General features: G+C 43.9%; 1 protein-coding gene across 2 annotated transcripts; it reads left to right on the forward strand.

Annotated features, from left to right (window-relative positions):
- Positions 1-322: 322 nt before the first annotated feature.
- Positions 323-19,231, forward strand: ubap2l (ubiquitin associated protein 2-like). Of its 2 annotated transcripts, none has more exons than XM_053862647.1 (29): positions 323-466; positions 1,761-1,886; positions 2,449-2,526; positions 3,131-3,241; positions 4,973-5,147; positions 5,811-5,912; positions 5,995-6,040; positions 6,376-6,482; positions 7,088-7,147; positions 7,907-7,959; positions 8,048-8,133; positions 8,805-8,982; positions 9,060-9,255; positions 9,327-9,667; positions 10,207-10,379; positions 10,518-10,608; positions 10,991-11,030; positions 11,119-11,305; positions 11,378-11,444; positions 11,849-12,170; positions 13,130-13,218; positions 13,293-13,346; positions 13,420-13,501; positions 14,014-14,231; positions 14,311-14,416; positions 15,903-16,028; positions 17,437-17,504; positions 17,576-17,773; positions 17,960-19,231. In XM_053862647.1, the coding sequence occupies exons 2-29, from the start codon at positions 1,803-1,805 to the stop codon at positions 18,053-18,055; spliced, it is 3,534 nt and encodes a 1,177-aa protein (XP_053718622.1). In that variant the 5' UTR covers positions 323-466; positions 1,761-1,802; the 3' UTR covers positions 18,056-19,231. The 2 variants fall into 2 exon arrangements, with proteins under 2 accessions (XP_053718622.1, XP_053718621.1); XM_053862646.1 differs by having other exon boundaries at positions 11,116-11,305; positions 17,960-19,228.
- Positions 19,232-19,373: the final 142 nt, after the last annotated feature.

Consider the following 19,373-nt stretch of genomic DNA (forward strand, 5'->3'; position numbering starts at 1 on the left):
ATATATATATATATATATATATATATATATATATATATATATATATATATATATATATTCCAATATTTTAGTAACAACATTTAAGTAAATGTATGTAAACAAATGTGTATTTCGGCCCCTCCCAACAGCCCCAGGATATTAGGAAATTGAATTGTCCAGCCCTGATCCAACAGGTCTGCCCAATGGTCTCCCCATGGAGCGACAAATTATATTGTCGAGGGTGTACATTCTGAAGGATTGTCACAATATAAGATGAACTCGAGAGCAAAACTGGACCATCGTCAATACAGCGTCGTGTGTTTGCGGACAGTTATTATCGACAGCATCAGTCGCCCTGACATGTCAAAGCACACAGTTGGTCAACAGCACTTTATCTGGCTGCTATCACATGTCCGTCCACTTTCCTCGAAGCGCCTGTGCACCACGTGACCCAGATCTCCGTGGTGTCGGAGTGGACCAGAAACAGGTAGATTCACTCTGTTTCGACCGTACAAATGATCCGCTTCACTCCCATTATTAGTTTCTATTTCGTCTGCTAGAGGCTTGGGAATTCTGCCCTGCCCTGAAACCGACAAGTAGGTGGACAACAAGACCACTTGTCGGCCGGTTGTATAGCGAGTGTCTTGTGTTGAGCCGAGTTTGCGGTTTGTATCCATTTATCTCCATTTTAAGCCGCCTGGGGGTTCGATTCGATCATCTGTGTTCATCATTTAATTCGGGATTCAACGGTTACCTCATGTCTAGCATTGACAACGATGTTCCAAAGTACTGCTCTCTCCTATGCTAACGTAGCTAACTAGCGAGCTTAGCCAAGCCACAGTACTTGGGGAGCAACGTTAACGTCTGCAAAGGTTGCTAGCAGCCACAAAGTCGCTAAAGAATAAAAACAACATGTTGTTTTGGCGTGTTGCGTATTAGGGGGGTTATTTTAAAGTCATTCATGAGCTAGTTGGAGTTTCCTGTCTGCCAAAGCCGGTGGCCGTCGCTTCGTATCCGGTTTAACGGGACTCGGTTAGCTGGTAAAAGCTCGCACTAGCCACTGGTAAACTTGGCCTCATCGCCATGAGGTGGAGAAGCGGAAACACACCGACGCTTCACAGCTGCAGTCTCCTCAGCTAGTTGGCGATTATTTTGGCCATGTGGCCGGTTACTGGACTCGGATATGGCGAGACAGGCCTTGGCTACGGGCTTGTTTATATGGACTAGTCCATTCTGGCTTTTACGTAATGTTTGCGAGACTAAGCAGTCGCCATCGATCCATAGGTTAACACTTTGTTATCAGCAATAGATCTGCCGTCATGACCAACACTGTTGTGCCTCTCGTTTCCATCCAGTGTCGGTCAGGCACGTAGTCTTTCACCACTCAGTGTTATTACACAATATTTGCTCATTCGGCTATGTTAAGGCTATTCTTGTTAAATCATGTCGCCTGCTGAAGATGTACAGAAATCCTGCTCTGTCAACTTGTTTGTGGGGGTGATCTGCTTCTCATAATGAGGTTAGAGAGCTAGAGATGTCTTCCTGGAAACTGCATTACATTTCTACCCAACACTGGAGGCACATTATCAGTTTAAGGATGTAGCGTGCTACTTCAAACACTGTTGTGGTATGACGAATAACCCTGTATCTGTCGGTCTGATAAGCCTGACACTTTCAAGTGAATTACGTCCTGTAATGTTCCCTGTAGCTTGACACTATTCCTTTACTCAAGCCATGAACAGATGTCTGAATTATATAAAAAATCACCTTTCTCTTTCTAGGTGTCAATCCTTTGTAAATACTCTTATTTGTATATACTGTAAATGATGACATCCATGGGCGGAAACCGGGCCCGGGGAAGCTGGGAGCAGACACAGAGCCAGATTCAGCAAAAGCAGAAGCCTCAGGTACTCTTGCCAACAGACTCGAACTTTACACGCACAGTGATTTGCATCTCCTAGGTTTGTGTTTACCACACTCACGGGAAATGCAGATAGACTATATGATTGAAATTATTTGTTGTGATTGGCTCATGTTTTGAGTCCTATGAGAACAGTTATTTTTGTGGAACTAAGCATTTATCATCTTCAATGAAGGTGATCTTTTATTGAGATATTTGTCATTCAAACTCTGTTTTTGAACTTTTTATTATATTATTATTATATTTATATTATATTTCCTTCTGTTTGAAAACACTGATGAAACAAAGGATTCTCTTAACAAAAATGAAGTGTAGAAATACATTATAGTCATATTCTATTGATCAATCCTACATTGTATGTGCTCTTTGGTTACATTTTAATTGGTCCAAAACTGAGTCTTAATTTTTTTTAACTTGATAAAAACAGTTGGAGGCACTCCTGATAAGAACGTTTTACTTCTTGTCATTCAATGCTCTGCTCTGTCTTTGTGGTCGAAGGGAAAAGAGTCTCAGTCCGTGACACTAATATTTCATTCTCAATCATACAGGCCACTGCTGAGCAGATCCGACTTGCACAGATGATATCGGATCACAACGATGCAGATTTTGAAGAGAAGGTCAAACAGGTAATAACTCTCAACAGATGCAACATTTAAGATTCTGATCAAGCGACGTAATCCTTTCTGACAATCAATTTTCTTAATTATTTTAATTTGTTATTTCATTTTTACTGAGCAAAATATCTCAGACAGAAATGTTTTCAGTGAAATGGTACAGCCATTTTGCTATATTGAGCCAAGGCCTCTGCCGTTTCTTCCATCGATGTTTCTCATGTTAAGAGGGTACCATTTCAGCAGAAGTGAATTTGTGTGCATTTGCAGAAACATCTGTTTGACATTTGCATCTTGGTCCTCACAATGTCTTTGGTTTACAGTCAAAATGAGCAAGAGAGAAACAAAAAACAAAAACACAAAATTAGAAGACTTAGTATAGTGTTGACACAATTCATAATAACAATGTTTAAATGATAATTGTGGTATCACATCCAGAAATACTAATGCTGCCATGTGACACGCTCACGTGGTCTGTGTTGATATAACTTGGCTTGCTGTTTTGCATATTCTTCACCAAGAATATGACTCGCTAATGTCTTAGTTTTCTTCCTTAATCATCAGTGATGTTTACCACTGTCATTTCTGTGAAGAGCATTTTTCTGCTTGTGTTTTGCAGTTGATCGACATCACAGGCAAGGACCAGGACGAGTCTATGATCGCGCTACATGACTGCAACGGAGATGTCAACAGAGCCATTAATGTGCTGCTGGAGGGTAGCCCAGACACTGTGAGTATTGCTTTTGTGCAACAGAGGGATTCTGGAGAAACCAGCACGAGTTTCATTACATAACTACACTGAGTAGTGGATTCTGCTGTGGAACATCACAGAAAAGTCAGTTTGTCGTCTACAAATGACGCCTGTGTATTTAGAGGATGATGTTTGCACCTGCGAGGCTCAGTATCGCTGTGGCTCTCCAAACAGTATCTAGTAATTCTCTTGTGAATATCCCATCTGTACACAACTTTTTTTCAAAACACAATTTCCACTGAGAAAACCACAAAAAAACAATTATAAATCTGTGCAAGTTGATTCACAGTGCTTGAATACCATTCCTTTGTAACAAAATAAAACAACAATGCAACAACTACACACCACTATATATGTTAAATAGTTGCTGAAATTGCACTGATTTTGTTTTTATTCTTCGATGATTACTTCATCCATTTAGAATAAAGAATATGGTTCTCTGTTTAATTCCTATAAAATGTCTTCCACAGTCCTACCACAAGTTTACCAGCAAAGTTGTGATTGGAGACTTTTATGGCGTTGTACAATCAAAGTCAGTGAACCCATCATATAGGGTCTTCAATCCGGTCCTCTGAGGGCCGGGGTTGTGCAGGTTTGTGATCCAACCAGTCAAGCACATGTAGTTCAACCAATTAGGTGGCACATCCCGGCCTTTTGAGGACCGGATTGAAGACCCAGGCCCTACATGATGGGTTCACTAATCCATTACCCGAAAAGTGTCATGGGAATGATGACACACTGCACGCTGTAAACGGAGCCACTAACAAACGTCATGTATTGTCTTGGAAGATGAAAAAATGTGTTTTATCTGTGAGGGGAGGAAGATGTATTTGGCATTCCTAAGGCTCTGTGGCTTCATAACGTAGCGCTGCTGCTGGAGGCTCTTTCACTTTCAGCAGCTGCATTTGTGGTCTTTTGCTGTAAACATATTGAGGACCGTTTGACAGACATTAGGAGCTGCATTACAAGTTTTGTTGAAAACCACTCAGGCGCAATAGTGAGCTCTTTCAAAGACCTGTCCTGCATCTGGGCATTGTCAGAATCTGATGATTCCTTCACTGCAGCTGCTGTCGCTACTGTGAATATTGTGATTTTGCCACGTCCTATAACACTTTATGCACTTTCTATTATGCTAACTTGCGTGTTGAAATGCAGAAATAACGACTTGCCAAGGTGACATGTGAGTCAGTTTTGTTTTTGTGAACAAACAGGTTTGTTTAAGCTGCTTTAAATGCTTTGGTGATTGACATTTGTGATCCTTCAAACTGGAAGGGACTCACAGGCACATTTCATGCCCTAATTCTTTGTGGTCCTTGTAGGTCATTCCATGTAAACAGAGACTTTTGAGCGTGGCAGCCATTTAGCACGCTTGAAGTTATAACTTGAAAATTACCAACATTTAAAATGTAGCTTAAATGTTAAGCTACTCTATTAGTGTGTAACATTTGATTACTGAAGAGGAAAAACTAGACCCAAGGCAACCTTCAATTGGTTTTGCACAATGCAAAACTTGGGCAGCATGTTCCTGGTCAAGTGGAAACAATTGAAAGACTATCCAAGAGTATTTATCCTGTGTCCGTTCATTGCAATGGTCATGTGGGTTACGTTAACTCTTGCTCATGGTGCAGTTTCATTATGATTATAACAATAATGTATGATCGTGCTGCACGTTAATCTTTATGATTTTTACCATTCCTTTCACATTCTCAGGACTCGTGGGAGATGGTTGGGAAAAAGAAAGGTGTATCAGGTCAAAAGGAGACTAACCAAGTGGAGTTGCCAGATGAAGGAAAAGACAACAAGGAGAAGGGCGAGAAAGATGTTGCACGGCGCAGAGGAGGCGGGGCTCCTCGGAAGAACCGCGGAGCCAGCAGAGGACGAGAGTGTACGTGATGTCATTTCCCCTCTGAGCTTGCTTATTGATCAGTTCAGTACCAGCATGATGTAGCTGACCAGTTTACGATGAGGATGAGTAATGAATCAGCAAATTTTATAATCTTGTTTGAATTCGTCCTGTAGTACCAGGGTGAGAGACATTATCAGAACATTGTGCAGAGTTAACAAAGTTGTCTCTTTTTACTCCACTGATTGATTTATAGCTTTCTATGAACTTCAGTGGTCATCACCGTTTTTGTCAGTGGAGTGTGTTGATTGTTATGTTATAGATTTCACCAGTCTTGACTCTTGAATAACATGGCACAAAGTTTCTTTATAAACAATATTGTCACCCATGAGGTGCCAGAACTACTTTAAAACCTTTTTAATTCATACTATTTTATAATAAGTAATTACCATGAAAGAATGGCTCTTTCTCTTTTCTGGCTGTATATTAGTAAGTTTAAAGATTCAATATTTGAATTTATTTTGTGCAAAATATGATGTTTCTACTCCCTCAAATATTCTATTCCATAGTCCCCTCACTACTCTTTGTAAAGAGTTAAGTAAATTTGTGTCATTGAGTGCATCACAATAACCAAATGTTGAAACAAATTAGCAGTCAAAAAAAATTGGGCTTGTCTTTTATTTACTTGCCTTTCACCTTCTTCAGTTCGTGGTCAGGAAAATGGCCTTGATGGAGGTAAAGTTGGAGTGTCTGGGAGAGGAGCAGACAGAGGCAGGAGGGGACGGGGAAGAGGAAGAGGGTCTGTCGGTAAGTGAGTATTTCCAACACCTGCTGTCTGTTTTTTTCTCTAATTTTAATTTTGCCTGTCCAAACTTGTCATTTTTTTTAGGGGTACCTGGGCGACGAGGAGGCCGGTTTTCAGCCCAGGGCATGGGGTAAGACGACACTTATCTTGGCTAAAACCAAACAGGCTGTTGTTCTGCTCTCACTTGTTACCATGGTCACAACGAAGCAAGACTCAAATCCATTGTTCAGCCATTAATCCAAAATAAGAGATGACTTGGTTAAGCAGTGAAGAGGAACTGTGCTTTAAAAATATTTCCCTCTCATAAATGTAGATTCCATAGCGCGCTTTATTTTCATACGCATGTACACCAGAAAACATCAACTCTGTCAGACTGGATTTATTTGCCCTGCGTGCCATTGAGATGTTATTTCCTCACCACTGTGTTTTCTGTAGCTCAATTTACTTAATCCTTGTTCTCCACAGAACCTTCAACCCTGCTGACTACGCAGAGCCAGCCCAGACTGAGGACTCGTATGGAGGGAGCAACACTTGGAACAACACGGGGAGCACAGAGCCAGAGGAAGGGCCCAGTAAGTCCACTGATCGTTCTTCATATGTTGCCAGTCCATGGTATTATTACAGAAATGGAATGTAAATGTTGGTCACATTCGGTGCAGCTTCAGATGATGAAAGCAGTAAAGAGAGGCAGAGATAATTGGGCATTGGAATTATTGTATCTCCACTGCAGCTTAATGTGGACATAACTGAGTCAAAGAGCTGTTTATTGTTCCTGCATTCATTAAGTCATATCCGTTTCATCGTCTTGTGGTTGGGGTTTGTTTGCTGCGTCAGGTATTCAACAGAGACAAATGAAAGGAACAACTTGTACTCTTCTTTATATGTTCTTTATAAGTTTTAAATGCTCATCGTGATTTGCCAGAAAAAGTCATTTTGTTTTTGTAGAATGGCATGTCCCCAAACCTAAACTTGTTCATGGTAGTTTTCCCTGTATGAAATAGAGGGGCAATTAAAGCTACATGTTGAAGCTACATTTTAGCTCACTGTCTCTCATATTCACAAGCTCCTGCAGTCGATGAAAGGAATCTTCACCCTCTTTTTGATCTTGTTTAGAAAGCTTAGAAATGTTATTTTATATCAAACTTTTTAATTTTGATGACTGCACTTTTGTCTGCAGGGTTGGAATACTCACCGGGAGAGGGAACCAATTATCCACCCAAGTTCGACTCTGCCCCTGGTAATGGTTTGTGTTTTTGGTCTGTTTAAATGTCATCATCATGATACTAAATGGAAAAACTGTCAGGCATTGGTGTTGCTTTGTAGCTCTAGAACTAAATAGTACTTTTTTAAGAGCAGCAGCAATTTGGGGAAGTTGATTTACAATTTTAAAATGTGTGTTGTTGTTTTTGTCACCATGTGCCGAAGCTTTTTTAAGGCATCTTAATTAAAATAGTTGGCGAGCGGATCACAGATGGGTCTCAACAGTTAAATACCAGTAAAATCACCTGTTCTGATGCGAATGAAGAACACATTTGGCTGACAGTAATGATCAAAAGCTGGAGTGTCAGCACTAACGTGCCATAAGAAGGAAGACATGGTTCATACTCAGGATTGTTTCCTCATTCAGTCAAAGATGTTCCACTTTGTTGCATTTAGATTCAGCTTATTATTAACTTGCATCTTCTAACGTATTACAAAAAAACTGTCTATGTACCATTTGTATTTTAGTGCAGCCATAGCAGTAGTCAAATCTTTCTATATGGGAATGGACATCTAAAATCACGTCACAAGCATTTTGACTGGAACACGTGATGCTCGTCCAGTTCATACATTTAAAACAAAAATAATATAGTGTAACAATAATGCAGAAAAGTCTCTTCTCCTGTCTATCTTATGCAAATGCCATGCTATTGAGGGCTGTCCTTTATATGCATCTCTGCGATTGCGCTGCACGACTTCCTCTGACCCTCGTGCTGCTGCTCTAATTTTTCCACAGGAGCCTGGAGGCCTGCTACAGAGGAGTGGGGCACTGAGGACTGGAATGAGGATGTACGGGTCAAGACTTAATTCTATTATAATTTTTGTCTTTTACGTCACAGTGATTCTAAATACCTGTTTGTCTTCTGATCCTCTGCAGCTTTCAGAGACCAAGATATTCACAGCTTCCAGTGTGGCGACAATTCCACCCCCTCCAGAGAATGTTACCATCACCAAAGGACAGAGGTGACCGTCTTATGAGCTCTTTACCTTTATGACCAGTCTGGTCTTTTAAAATCTTAATTGCTCACGGATATAACAACAGAACAGATAAACTTCCTTGAATATCGGAGGAAATTAGGTCAAATTTCGAGCAGTGTGAAAGTGTGGTCCTGCTAACTGGATGTGGGTCAATCCATACTGCAATGGACATAAGCGTGTATGTAATATGTACTTCATGATTTACTTCACGCAGAGGATGGAATGAGAGTTGGGGAGCAGTCAAGCAACGGGGTTGATGATTAGCATTTTTTTTTTTGCTGTTTGAAAGAATCGCAAGTGGTAGCATGATATAAAATAGCGGCTCATTATTTTCAGTGTGAAGTGGGTAATAGAAGTGGCTGACAGTTGCCTTTTGCTTGCTTGAGACTTGATACTTGTGCATTACGTTGGGCTTTTGTGCATATCCGATGATCTCTCATAAATCACAACCTGAAGCCTCACTCTCTGGCCATTCAGGAATGTCTTGTCATCTCCATTATGGGGTGCCCCAAACATTTAGATTAGATTAGATGGTCTTTACTAGTCATTCATGAGAGGAATTTGAGCGGAAGATGTGATTCCTTTCTATAACTGAAAAATGCATTGGTCTAGGTTTTTGTTGTCATTGATTGTTGTCATTCATCTTGTCGCTGCAGGATTGATCTCGCTGTCCTGCTTGGAAAAAACCCCACTTCCTCCGCTGAGACAGAAAACCCCTCTGTTGAGTCCATCAAGCCCCCTTCCATGTCCCAGTCGCTGGTTTTCAACAACTCCAAGCAAGGAAGTGCAATCTCCCAGCCATCCTCTACTGCCCCTTACACTCAACATAACATGGTGAGACCACCAGTAACAAAGAAAAGTTTCCTTATGGGTTATTACATATCAACTGTGTTCTGCACCAACAATTGCAGGTCAGCATGTTGAGTAAAGGGTTCAGTGAGGTGGGTGACCCAAAAGGTGGTACCACTGGGTCCACTGGCTCGCAGTTCCTGGAGCAATATAAAACCGCACAGGCTCTGGCTCAACTCGCTGCCCAACATTCCCAGTCTGGACTTCACAGCTCAACCCCGTCATCCTGGGAAACAAGTGGTACACTGGGACAATATGGTGATGAGACGTCTGAAGATGTATTCATTGTGCTTACGCATGATCAAACAACAAGCTTTTGTTGTGAGCAGATATGAAATCTCCGCCAGACTCGACGGTCCATGCACCCTTCCCGAAGCGGCAGCCCTTCCAAGCTGCTACGTCAACATCGTCCATGTTGGATGTTTTCCTGCAGGATAAAGGCCTGCCACCTTCATCATCCGTCTCCTCACCGCCACCTCTGACCCAACAAACGTCATCCACCTCACACATGGTTCCACCCCCTGCTTCCTCGCTTCCCAAAATGGTTGGGGTGCCATCTTTAGGTCATCAAGTTTCCCCCAGTTCTTCAGATACCCAGGGATCGAGTCCACTGCCTCTACAGCAACACAAACTCAAACAGCAGAAGAAGAGGGCCACTATCTCCACAAAAGTAAGAGGCTGCCAGCGTGTGCTTAAGACATGCAACTTGATTTTCAAAAGTGAAGTACTTAAATAGTAGTAGTAGCCTGTATTTACCAAAGGAATGTATTGAAGCACAAAGTTGCACAGTCATTCTGCTTGTTTGAACAGCATTGTACAAGTCAGGCAGGGATTAGTGTTGAAACCTGATATTGATGCTGATGCTGTCTGTTAATGTTGGCACTGGTTTCAAACGAAAACAAAACTTTTTTTTTTTTTTTATGGAGTGTTTTTTTTTATGGAGTGTGAAAGTCAGATGGTTGCCATTTTCGTTATCTGTGAGGAGACACAATTTGTATGATGCTCCTCTGAATAATTTGGTTTATGGCCAACGCTATGTGTGTGAAGTTCGATAAACTGGAAGTTACAGATGGTCATCAATGGGAGTTCAGGAGGCTGTCCTGATGTCTTTGTGGTGCCGAGTGAGAGGCTTTTGCGACTAGAGGTCCATGTTGGTTTTATCAAATCACCAGAAGTGTTGCATAGTGAAAATGCTGTTTTTATCTTCAGATTCCTGCAATGGCTGTTGAGATGCCTGGCTCAACAGAGATCTCCGGCCTAAATCTTCAATTTGGAGCGCTGCAATTTGGATCCGAACCAGTTCTCCCTGAGTATGAGTCTGCCACGTCGACCTCAACTCCAGTCAGCCAGGTTCAGAACAGTCTGTACACCAGCCCAGGCAGGTCAGTGTCATCAAATATTTGTTATTAAGAGATGCAACTGTGTAATCAAGTAACCTTCACGAGATGACGTGGAAACTTGAATTGTTAATCTACAACATCTTGTCAACATCGCAATAATCCATCTCTTTCCAACTCCAGCCAGATGGACCTGTATGATCAGAGGACACCACAGACGCGGCGATACCCTTCCTCAGTCTCGTCGTCTCCACAGAAGGACCTGCAGCCCAAGGTCAGACGCCAAATTTCACCGGCTCTGCAGCAGTGTTTCACAAAAGTGTGTGGGGAAAGTTGACATTAATGGGTTACAAAAGCTCGTCAACCAGGAACTCATACTTCTGCTTTAAATCTGCAACCACCAACTTTTTTACGACATGTAGACGAGTCAACAGTCTACAGGCTTACTGAGTGATGTCAGCAAAGTCTGTCAGTCCAACTTCATTTATGGAGCTCATTTTGTACTTCAAGATGAAAATCAAAGCTGTCATAAACCCAACTGTTCACTCATGTACACACACAACATTCATTTTGTTTATTGGCTGAAAAAGTAACTCAGCGCTTCTAAGGTTGTGCTGGTTTTGGAAGCTCAACGTTTCCTGTCTTGTTTGTTCTAGAATGGCTACAGTTCAATGCAAACAACTCAGTCAGTTGAAGGTAAGTGTTGTGAGTCATATCCATGACTAAGATCGATTATAGGATGGATATCGCAACTGACCCTTCACGTGTGTTGTTTCTGCAGCAGGATCTGCAGTGTCAGTCAAGCCAGCCTCCGATTCGGTCTCAACAGTAGCAGTGTCCAGCATCGGCACCTTGACGGACAGTTGCACGGGACCCTCCTCTTTGTTGACGACGTCCAGTCAGACGTCACTCGGTGCACTCGGGCACAGTGAAGACCTGCCCCCCAGCAACATCCCCCCTCCTCAACACAAGTGAGGCACACATATCCTGTCTATTTGTTGAAGTATGGCATCTGATGACGTGAATGTTTTGTCTCCGTGCAGTTCCTTCACAGCACCACAGAATAGTCTGGGCCCCTCAGCAGTACGGCCATCCAACTCCAGCTTGATGGTGAGTCCTGATCTGATCCTTTTTGTACGTCAATAAAAATCACCAAAGATGCTTTGTGTTCGTCAGTGCTAAGACAAAGAAAGGTATTAGTAATTAGAAATGCACTCAAGTCATGTACTCATTGTTCACCGAATTTTTTCTTAGCTTCTACAACACACATAAGGCGTCGAGAAGTCATGAAAATGAATGAAAGATGTTCAGAAATCCCTATAAACACCACCATCTACGGTCATCCGTGTTTGAGTTTTTCGCTTTACAAATGAACCAACGTGATCGATTACTCCTTGGATGGCGGTGCTAGTTGTGTATTGTGATCCTGCATTCTTGTAATGGAGTGAAGAGGTCTGTTATTGAATATAACGTGCTTATAAGTCAGAAAGTGAAAGTTCCATCACCTTCCACAGCACCCCAACGTGGACACAGACTCCAACCTCCACCCCTCCTTCTCGTCGTCTGTCTCAGCTGTGGCGTCCTCATCAGTCCCAGCTTCCTCAGCTGTAGCAGTGCAGGTGTCTTTAGGGGGCCCGCAGCCCTCCTCAGTTGGCACTGCCCCTGTTTCAGGCCCCTCTGGCCTCGGCCCGGTCAGCAACCTGGCTGTGGGAATCAACAGTGCCTCCATGGCTGTCCCATCTAATGCTGCTGCCACGCTCTCCATCGCCACCTCAACGTCCAACATTCCTTCTTCGGCAACATCCCTACCGACGCGCAGCTCTGCAGCGTCCTCAGGTGAGTGTCATGATGGGTTGTCTATGTGATGGCCTTGTTTATCTTACATTGTAGGGACATTTGGCTGGACCCCACAAGGTTAAGCCTCAATTTGAGGATGAAGACTTCAAAATAAGTGGGTCATTATAATTAGGTTTAAGTTTGGTTCAGAGTCCTGGTTAAGGTTAGCCATGTGTATTGGATGGTTAGGTTTAGGGGGAGAGGCTGGGGAAAGAGTTATGGCAATGAGAACCCTCAAAATGTCCCCACAAGGATATAAATACAAGCGTGTGTGCATTAGTATGTCAGTGCTAACTTATCCCTCCTGTCAAGTCATTCATGGTTCAAGACACCAGATGCACAAGAAAGAGCCGCAAAGGACATAGAGGCTCAACCAACTGAATCTAAATGCTGTTTGAGTTTGTGTTGCTGTAGAGGGAGTGGACTTGATCCCTGGGTATCTGAAGAACTGGGGGAAACTTGATGACCTAAAGATGGCACCCCAGCCATAAATCTCCAACTAAATCTATATTTTCTCATGTTGTTCATGATAGGTTCTGTGGTTGTTAAAATGAGTTGATGGAATCCTTTCCCATTCGAGTTGAAACTTTCACTCTTGACAAAGTGTGGATCATTGTTTTCAACCAATTGATACGCACAAATGAGAAGAAAATCTAACGATAAACAACCTTGTGAATTGAAATTGAATCCTGTGACATGAAAACATGCAGTTATGACAGACCCATATGTAGGATGCCTGCGCGCCATGAGGATATTTTTTTTTTCTCAGTAATGTTTTACATGCACACAACAATGTTTAATGTTGATATTAATAACTGTCTAATGTTGTGCTCAATGTATTTTGAATGATATGAGACTTTTCGCTTCTGTTTAGGTTTCTTCTAAGCTTTGCATCTGCAGTCTCCACTCTACATGTGACAAGTAATGGCTCATCATATCTCCTTTATCTCTTTGTTCAGGTAAAGCGCCTCCAAACCTGACGCCTGGTGTCCCTCCTCTCCTGCCCAATCCCTACATCATGGCTCCTGGCCTTCTTCATGCTTACCCTGTGAGTTGAACAAGCAGTGTCTTTTTCTAGGTGAAGGCCTGTCTTCCATTGTGACGTGATGGCGTTTGTTTCAGCCTCAGGTGTACGGATACGACGACCTGCAGATGCTGCAGACAAGAATACCGCTGGTGAGAAGTGATTTCAATCAGAATCCTTAGAAATGTATGGGTGACATCTAAATCCCCAACACTGTGTTTCTAGGATTATTACAGTATCCCGTTCCCAACCCCAACAACTGCACTGACTGGTAGGGATGGCAACCTGACGAATAACCCATATTCTGGTGAGTCCAGTGTTGTCTATTTTCCCCTGTCTCTTGGAAGCCTGTGACTATGTAGTTACCAGTGTAGGAAGCTGGTCTTGTTGCATCTCTCTTGAGATTGCAGTGCTCTTTAATTTGATCTAAGTCAGTTGCCATTGTCCCGCCAACTACTCAAACTATCAGCACTTCACTGGCTCCCAGTATGTACTGTATTAGGATCTAGTTAGTACTTTTGATGTTTGTTTTTGCTGTTTGTTCCTTTTTAAGGATCTTTTCACGTATCATGTATTTTGTCTCGTTTCAAAGAATTTCACACTCCTGCTGAGCAATACAGGATGAAATTGCTCACTTCGGGCTGACTTAAGTCCGGTTTATTTGTTGTTCACGTCAGATTTTTCAGTCACACAGACTTTGGCCTGCAACAAAATCGACAGTGTAAAACTTAATTTCAGGCTCCATACTCTAATGGCCAGCTTTTTGTTAAAGGTCCAGAGGTCCAGACACGATCTGTCACAGTCTCTCTGTACTTGCAGGTGACTTGTCCAAGTTTGGCCGCGGTGACGCGTCGTCCCCGGCTCCAGCCACCACACTGGCTCAGACTCAACAGAGCCAGAACCAAACTCATCATACCACTCAGCAGCCCTTCCTTAATCCCGCTCTGCCGCCCGGCTACAGCTACACCAGTCTACCGTACTACACCGGGATGCCAGGGCTGCCAAACACCTTCCAGTATGGACCAGCTGTGTTTCCGGTGAGGATTCCGTTGATCGTGTTGGTCAGCGGTAGCAGTAGCTGTCTGACTCCTAACTGTGTCCCTGATCTTCCCCCAGGTGGCTCCTACTTCGTCAAAGCAGCACGGAGTGAATGTGGGTGTCAACACTTCGGCCACGCCCTTCCAGCAGGCTAGTGGCTACGGTTCCCATGCTTACAGCACTGGTGAGACTCCGACAGCTGGTGACACGCATCATCTGGGCTTCAAGCCAAATGTACTGAGCCACACAGCCAAATCCAAATGTTAACTCGTCCTGTGGAACTTTCCAGACCTACACTAGTGGGTGGGATTTGTCACTATCCCAAGAGTGTTTTAAAAACTAAGAGTTGAATTGCATTCATTCTCTGGTGCTGTGTGCTTTCCAAGTGACGTTCACGCCCCACATTGATGTGGCTGTGCAAGTGTGAGTCTTTCTGTAGATGGGTACTGACCACTGCGAACTGATAAGGTCTTCAAGTCGTCTTTGTTTTAAATGCCACATGTTGTAGTTCATCACTGGTAAATACAAATCAGCTGGCTCTTGAACATGATTTGTCACATGATCATAACCGTTGGACCCGCAAAGCAAACGGGTGGTGTTTGCATTTGCCACTACAGATAGCAGTTGCACTGGGTTGATATCTTCATTCAGGACCTTCAGCTTCGGTTCCGTCTCTCTGCACAAATCTGTCTCACACTCTCTGACAGTGCACACACATCAGTGAGCAAGCACGAGCTGTTGCACAACTCAGAACCTGACGGACTTGCTGGACCGGTCCCGAGCCGTGTGGTCACCGTGTTGAGTCATATTTGTAGTGAGTTCTGCAGTGGTGAAGCGAGCTCTCCAGTATTGCTGAGGTGTGATGTGTCCAGCCTCTCGGCTTCTCTGCTGCCCTGTTGTCTGTCCAAGTTTGTTTGTGAGCTTTGAACATGAGCCGATGAGGTTTTCTTGCTTACGTTCGTGCTTCTTTCTCTATGCTAACACGTTCGAGACATGACACAGGAGGATCAAGCAGCTAAATCGAATCACCTGAACAAGTCTTGTGTCTCATGGTTTACTCTCCTCTATCTCTCTTGGCGTCCATCACGGTTCTCAACCTTCCATGGCCATCCTTCATCGTCCCAAATTTCTGGAGGACAGGAATATAGGAGTGTTTTTTTGTTTTCTGATTGCCTTTTTCATGTATTTGCGGTTAGACCAGACATCCAGGGTCGAGACAGGATTCGTCCTCAGCTGCGTCATCTGCTGCTTCCCGCTCACTCTTCACCCTCCACTCCCTGTCTGCCCTGCTTCCTCACCTCCTCCCCCAGACTTGGTTTAGGTAGTGTTTGCTCATGATGGCTGGTGTTTCATTTGGATGGTCCAAACCATTTACTATTTAGTAGACACTAATCTTAAAAACAGTCAGATGACAATGTAATCATTTTTTTGTGGCTACAATTTTTGCTAGTAGAGATTTTTCCACATTCATAGATGTAGATTTATAGGTCATTCTCTCAGAGGACTGGCGTCACAAATGTGGCTCATTCCCACGTGGCTCGCTGCTGTGTTCTGTGCTGGTGTGCGATCATCCATCCGCAGTCACCATCTGAGCCAGGTCTGCCCCCTCCACCCTCCCTGCCTGGTGTGTCTAACGCTGTGGGCTGCGGCTGTGTGTCTGACTGTTGCAGGCTATGAGGATGTGGGCCAGGCTTCAGGGAGTGGGGATTTCTGTAAGGGCGGATACGGCACTGCCGTCGCCGCCGCTGCTTCCGCACAAAACAAGCCAGCCAGCTCCGTCACCGGGCCTGGAATGGGTGAGTGCCGCCTCATGCCGAAGTTGAAACAATCTGACGGCCTGTGTGTTCATGGAGCGTTCAACAGTCAATAAAAAATCCCCCCAAAAAGTTCTGGAAGTCATCAATTGTGAGTTTCAGTTCTGTCGGGAATTGAGGCGGAATTTGTTTGCCTTGATACGAAGTTGAACGGACCCAAGACGCACAGACGATGTCCAGCCCATTTGCCTCCTTTTGTCACCCGCCATTGTCCGTCCTGTGCTCGCCCCATCTCTGAGCTCTAGTTTCTAGACTACTTGCCTTTCCCTCTTTTCTATGTTGGGGTGCTTTCGAAGCCACATCTCATCAGGAGAAGTTTTGCTTCCTCCAACTCTGTTGTGACGTTCAAGATGATGATGATGAGGAGGAGGAGGAACAGTTGTGTCTGCCATTTACAGATGAGTTGCTTTGGTTGGTGTTCTGGTTCCCCCTGGAGTCTGCTCTTCACGCATGTCGTCTGTTTGTTCACCATAACAAGCCTCTGTCTCAAGTGTGATGAGAGCCACAGCCCTGAGAGAGAGAACCACCACCCCTTGATAATAAGGCTCTGTGCTTCACTGACAGTCCCCATGGACCCACACACACACAAGCTCACATTTGTTTTTCAACGTTTGTTGTATTAGAAAATCATTTCAAGTAGTCTGTTTTGGTTGATGAGGTGATGCAGTGCCTTTAAAACAATCCACCACCAACAGCGTGGTCTGTTTCAGACCCTGCAAAACGTTGATCCTCTTGGACTCCAGGGTGTGTGTACATTTTGGCCCCGCTCCCGCTGAGTTTCATGTGGCACCCTTACTGCCTGTTCCTTAAATATGTTTAAAAAAAACACACACACACACAATCCTTTACTGTTAGAGCTAGTGGACAATCAATCATTGTTAGAAAGTCTAACTTCAAAGCAGTGGACATCTCTCCATAACTGCAGGACTCGAATCCTTCCATGCGTCCGTGTGCTAAGCAGCACAGTCTGCCGGTGGTTTCATGTGTTGATACGCTCACAGGTTTGTGATGTGCTTGAGGAAGTGGCAGGAATGTCACCAGGGTTGCTGTTGACTGTAAGGAAGGCTTGTTCTCATTCATGAATTGCTTCCTGTCCATTTTACTCTGCATCACGATCTGGAATCTGTCTCTTCTTTAAAAGTGAGAAGTTTCTTTCAAGGTCGCGTCATGGTTCTAATGAAGAAAATAAGTGTTTGCCTGCTTTTATAGCTTCCAGGAATCCAGGAAATGTACGATTTGTATGTGTTGCTTCCAGCGTTGTCCCCTGTCACGCTGACACCACACCAATGATCGTTCTTAAGATTTCGAGCTTGATAGTCCTTTTGACTGACAGGCTACAATCCGGCGCGTCTCATTTGAACGAGCCTCTGACTGCCGTCTGTCTCCTCAGGAGTCTCTGTGACCTCAAGCAACACGGGGGTTCCTGACATCTCCGGTTCGGTCTACACAAAGACTCAGGTAAACTAAAGGTGGCATTGTCACCTCCTCAAGACAGATGTGATACCGGCACAACTTCCGTCATCCTCCAGCAGTCGTTCGAGAAGCAGGGTTTCCACGCCGGCACTCCTGCTGGCTCCTTCAGCCTGCCCTCGCCTCTCGGCACCGGAGGACCCATCAACCCCCCGGCTGCTGCTGGCTACGCCCCGGCTCCCTTCATGCACATCCTGACTCCACACCAACAAGCCCACTCTCAAATCTTACACCACCACCTGCAGCAGGACGGACAGGTACCTCTCACTCTCAGACTCGATCCGCTCAAGGTTTCTGCTCTTTTTATGTGTGAGAGTGCGGTGTGTGTGTGTGTGAGAACACTCGGCAGTTGCTACTGAACTTTCTAGTCCTAAAGACGCAGTACACGAAGCCTCCATGTTTCCATCAGCACGTGTTGACGTACCTGTGACCTCCCTCCACAGAGTGGCACTGGCCAACGGAGTCAGAACGCCTCCATTCAGCAGAAGTCTCAGATCAACAAGTCGGCGTACAACAGCTACAACTGGGGAGCAAACTAGCAACTGTCTCCGCAGACGACACCAACAGAAGATGGCGGCGCGAGACACAAGTCCCGCTCCACCAACGACCTCCTTCTTAGTCCACCCGGTCTCTTGGTCCAGCAGTCCTGCGCCACTCCTGGGTCAGTCCAGGTGCTGTACTGAGAGAATCAGCGATGATAGCTGAGGTTGGACGGGAGGAGCTAAACACTTCTAGAATTACCCCAATAAGAGGTAAAGATGTGGGACTCTGTTGCCCCCACGCACCCCGTTTTCTTCCACTTTATCTAACATAGATATGTTTTCTCCAAGAATCTAGTCTTTTTTTTTTTTTTTTCTGTCCGTCACGTCTTCTCTGCCTCTTCTTTGCTTTTCCCTGATCAGGAGTCGACAAGTTGGGCGGGGCAGACGGCGTTTGTATTCCTCACCCATTAACCCACACTCCTCGTGTAAAAACAAAACAAAACAATTAATTTTCTTAATTGCTGTTCAGTGTTGGTTATTATTTTAGGTTTCAAAGGTCCAATACTCTGACATGGTAGAGTTGTGAAGTTTATTTTGTACCAAATATAGATATATTATATATATATAAAGGCTATAGATGAGCTCACTGGCTTGGAGCGGGGGAAAGTGTATGTCATGTGATTGCGTGCATGTTTGTACAGACGGGAGACGTGGTTTTTACCGTGCTTTACTTTCTGGCCTGGCATTTTTAGTTTTGTTATGAAAAGCTAATGTGTTGCCTCGTGGTCCGCTCACTGGACCGGAGAATGATTTTAGGCCCCATCTGCCTTCCAGTGCCCCCGGTCTCCCTCGAAACCCCTCGTCTATCACGTCTCCGAATACTGACGGACAGAATTGTACTCTGGTTTTATTTGGTCAGTGATTTATTTTTCTTTTTGTACTGTGCATTAAAACAATGTAAATGGTTCAACTTGTCTTGTACATAAAAACAAGTACTGTAGTCTGTTTGTTCGATGGCTCTTTTCTTTTCCTTCTCGGATCCCTGCAGACTTGTTAGCTTTTTCATATTTTTTATTTTGTAAAAATATATAAATATTAAATAAACCAGATGAAGATATTTTCATCATTTTGGATGTGAATGTCTAAAAATGTTTCTTTTGGCTCATCAAGTAAACGTGTATATATTAGATCACATGTTTGTGTGCATTTTGTTGATTTGGAATGGGATTTTTGTGTGCGTGCGCGCGCTTCTAGAAATAAAAAAAGGTATTGAACAATGATACGACATGAATGTGGGTGCGGCGAGTGAAGAGCACTGGTGTTAGCAGTAGTCAACACAGAGGGAGACTTTGGCTGCAGAGGTCACAGCACAGTG

This window comes from Synchiropus splendidus, chromosome 4, assembly GCF_027744825.2.
Source record: "Synchiropus splendidus isolate RoL2022-P1 chromosome 4, RoL_Sspl_1.0, whole genome shotgun sequence".
Classification (NCBI taxonomy): Eukaryota; Metazoa; Chordata; class Actinopteri; order Syngnathiformes; family Callionymidae; genus Synchiropus; species Synchiropus splendidus.

Coding starts and splice junctions, on each gene's coding strand:
- ubap2l (XM_053862646.1), top strand. CDS start 1,803: ATGATGACATCCATGGGCGGAAACCGGGCCCGGGGAAGCTGGGAGCAG. Junction 1,887..2,448: donor AGCAAAAGCAGAAGCCTCAG/GTACTCTTGCCA, acceptor TCAATCATACAG/GCCACTGCTGAGCAGATCCG. Junction 5,148..5,810: donor AGCCAGCAGAGGACGAGAGT/GTACGTGATGTC, acceptor CACCTTCTTCAG/TTCGTGGTCAGGAAAATGGC.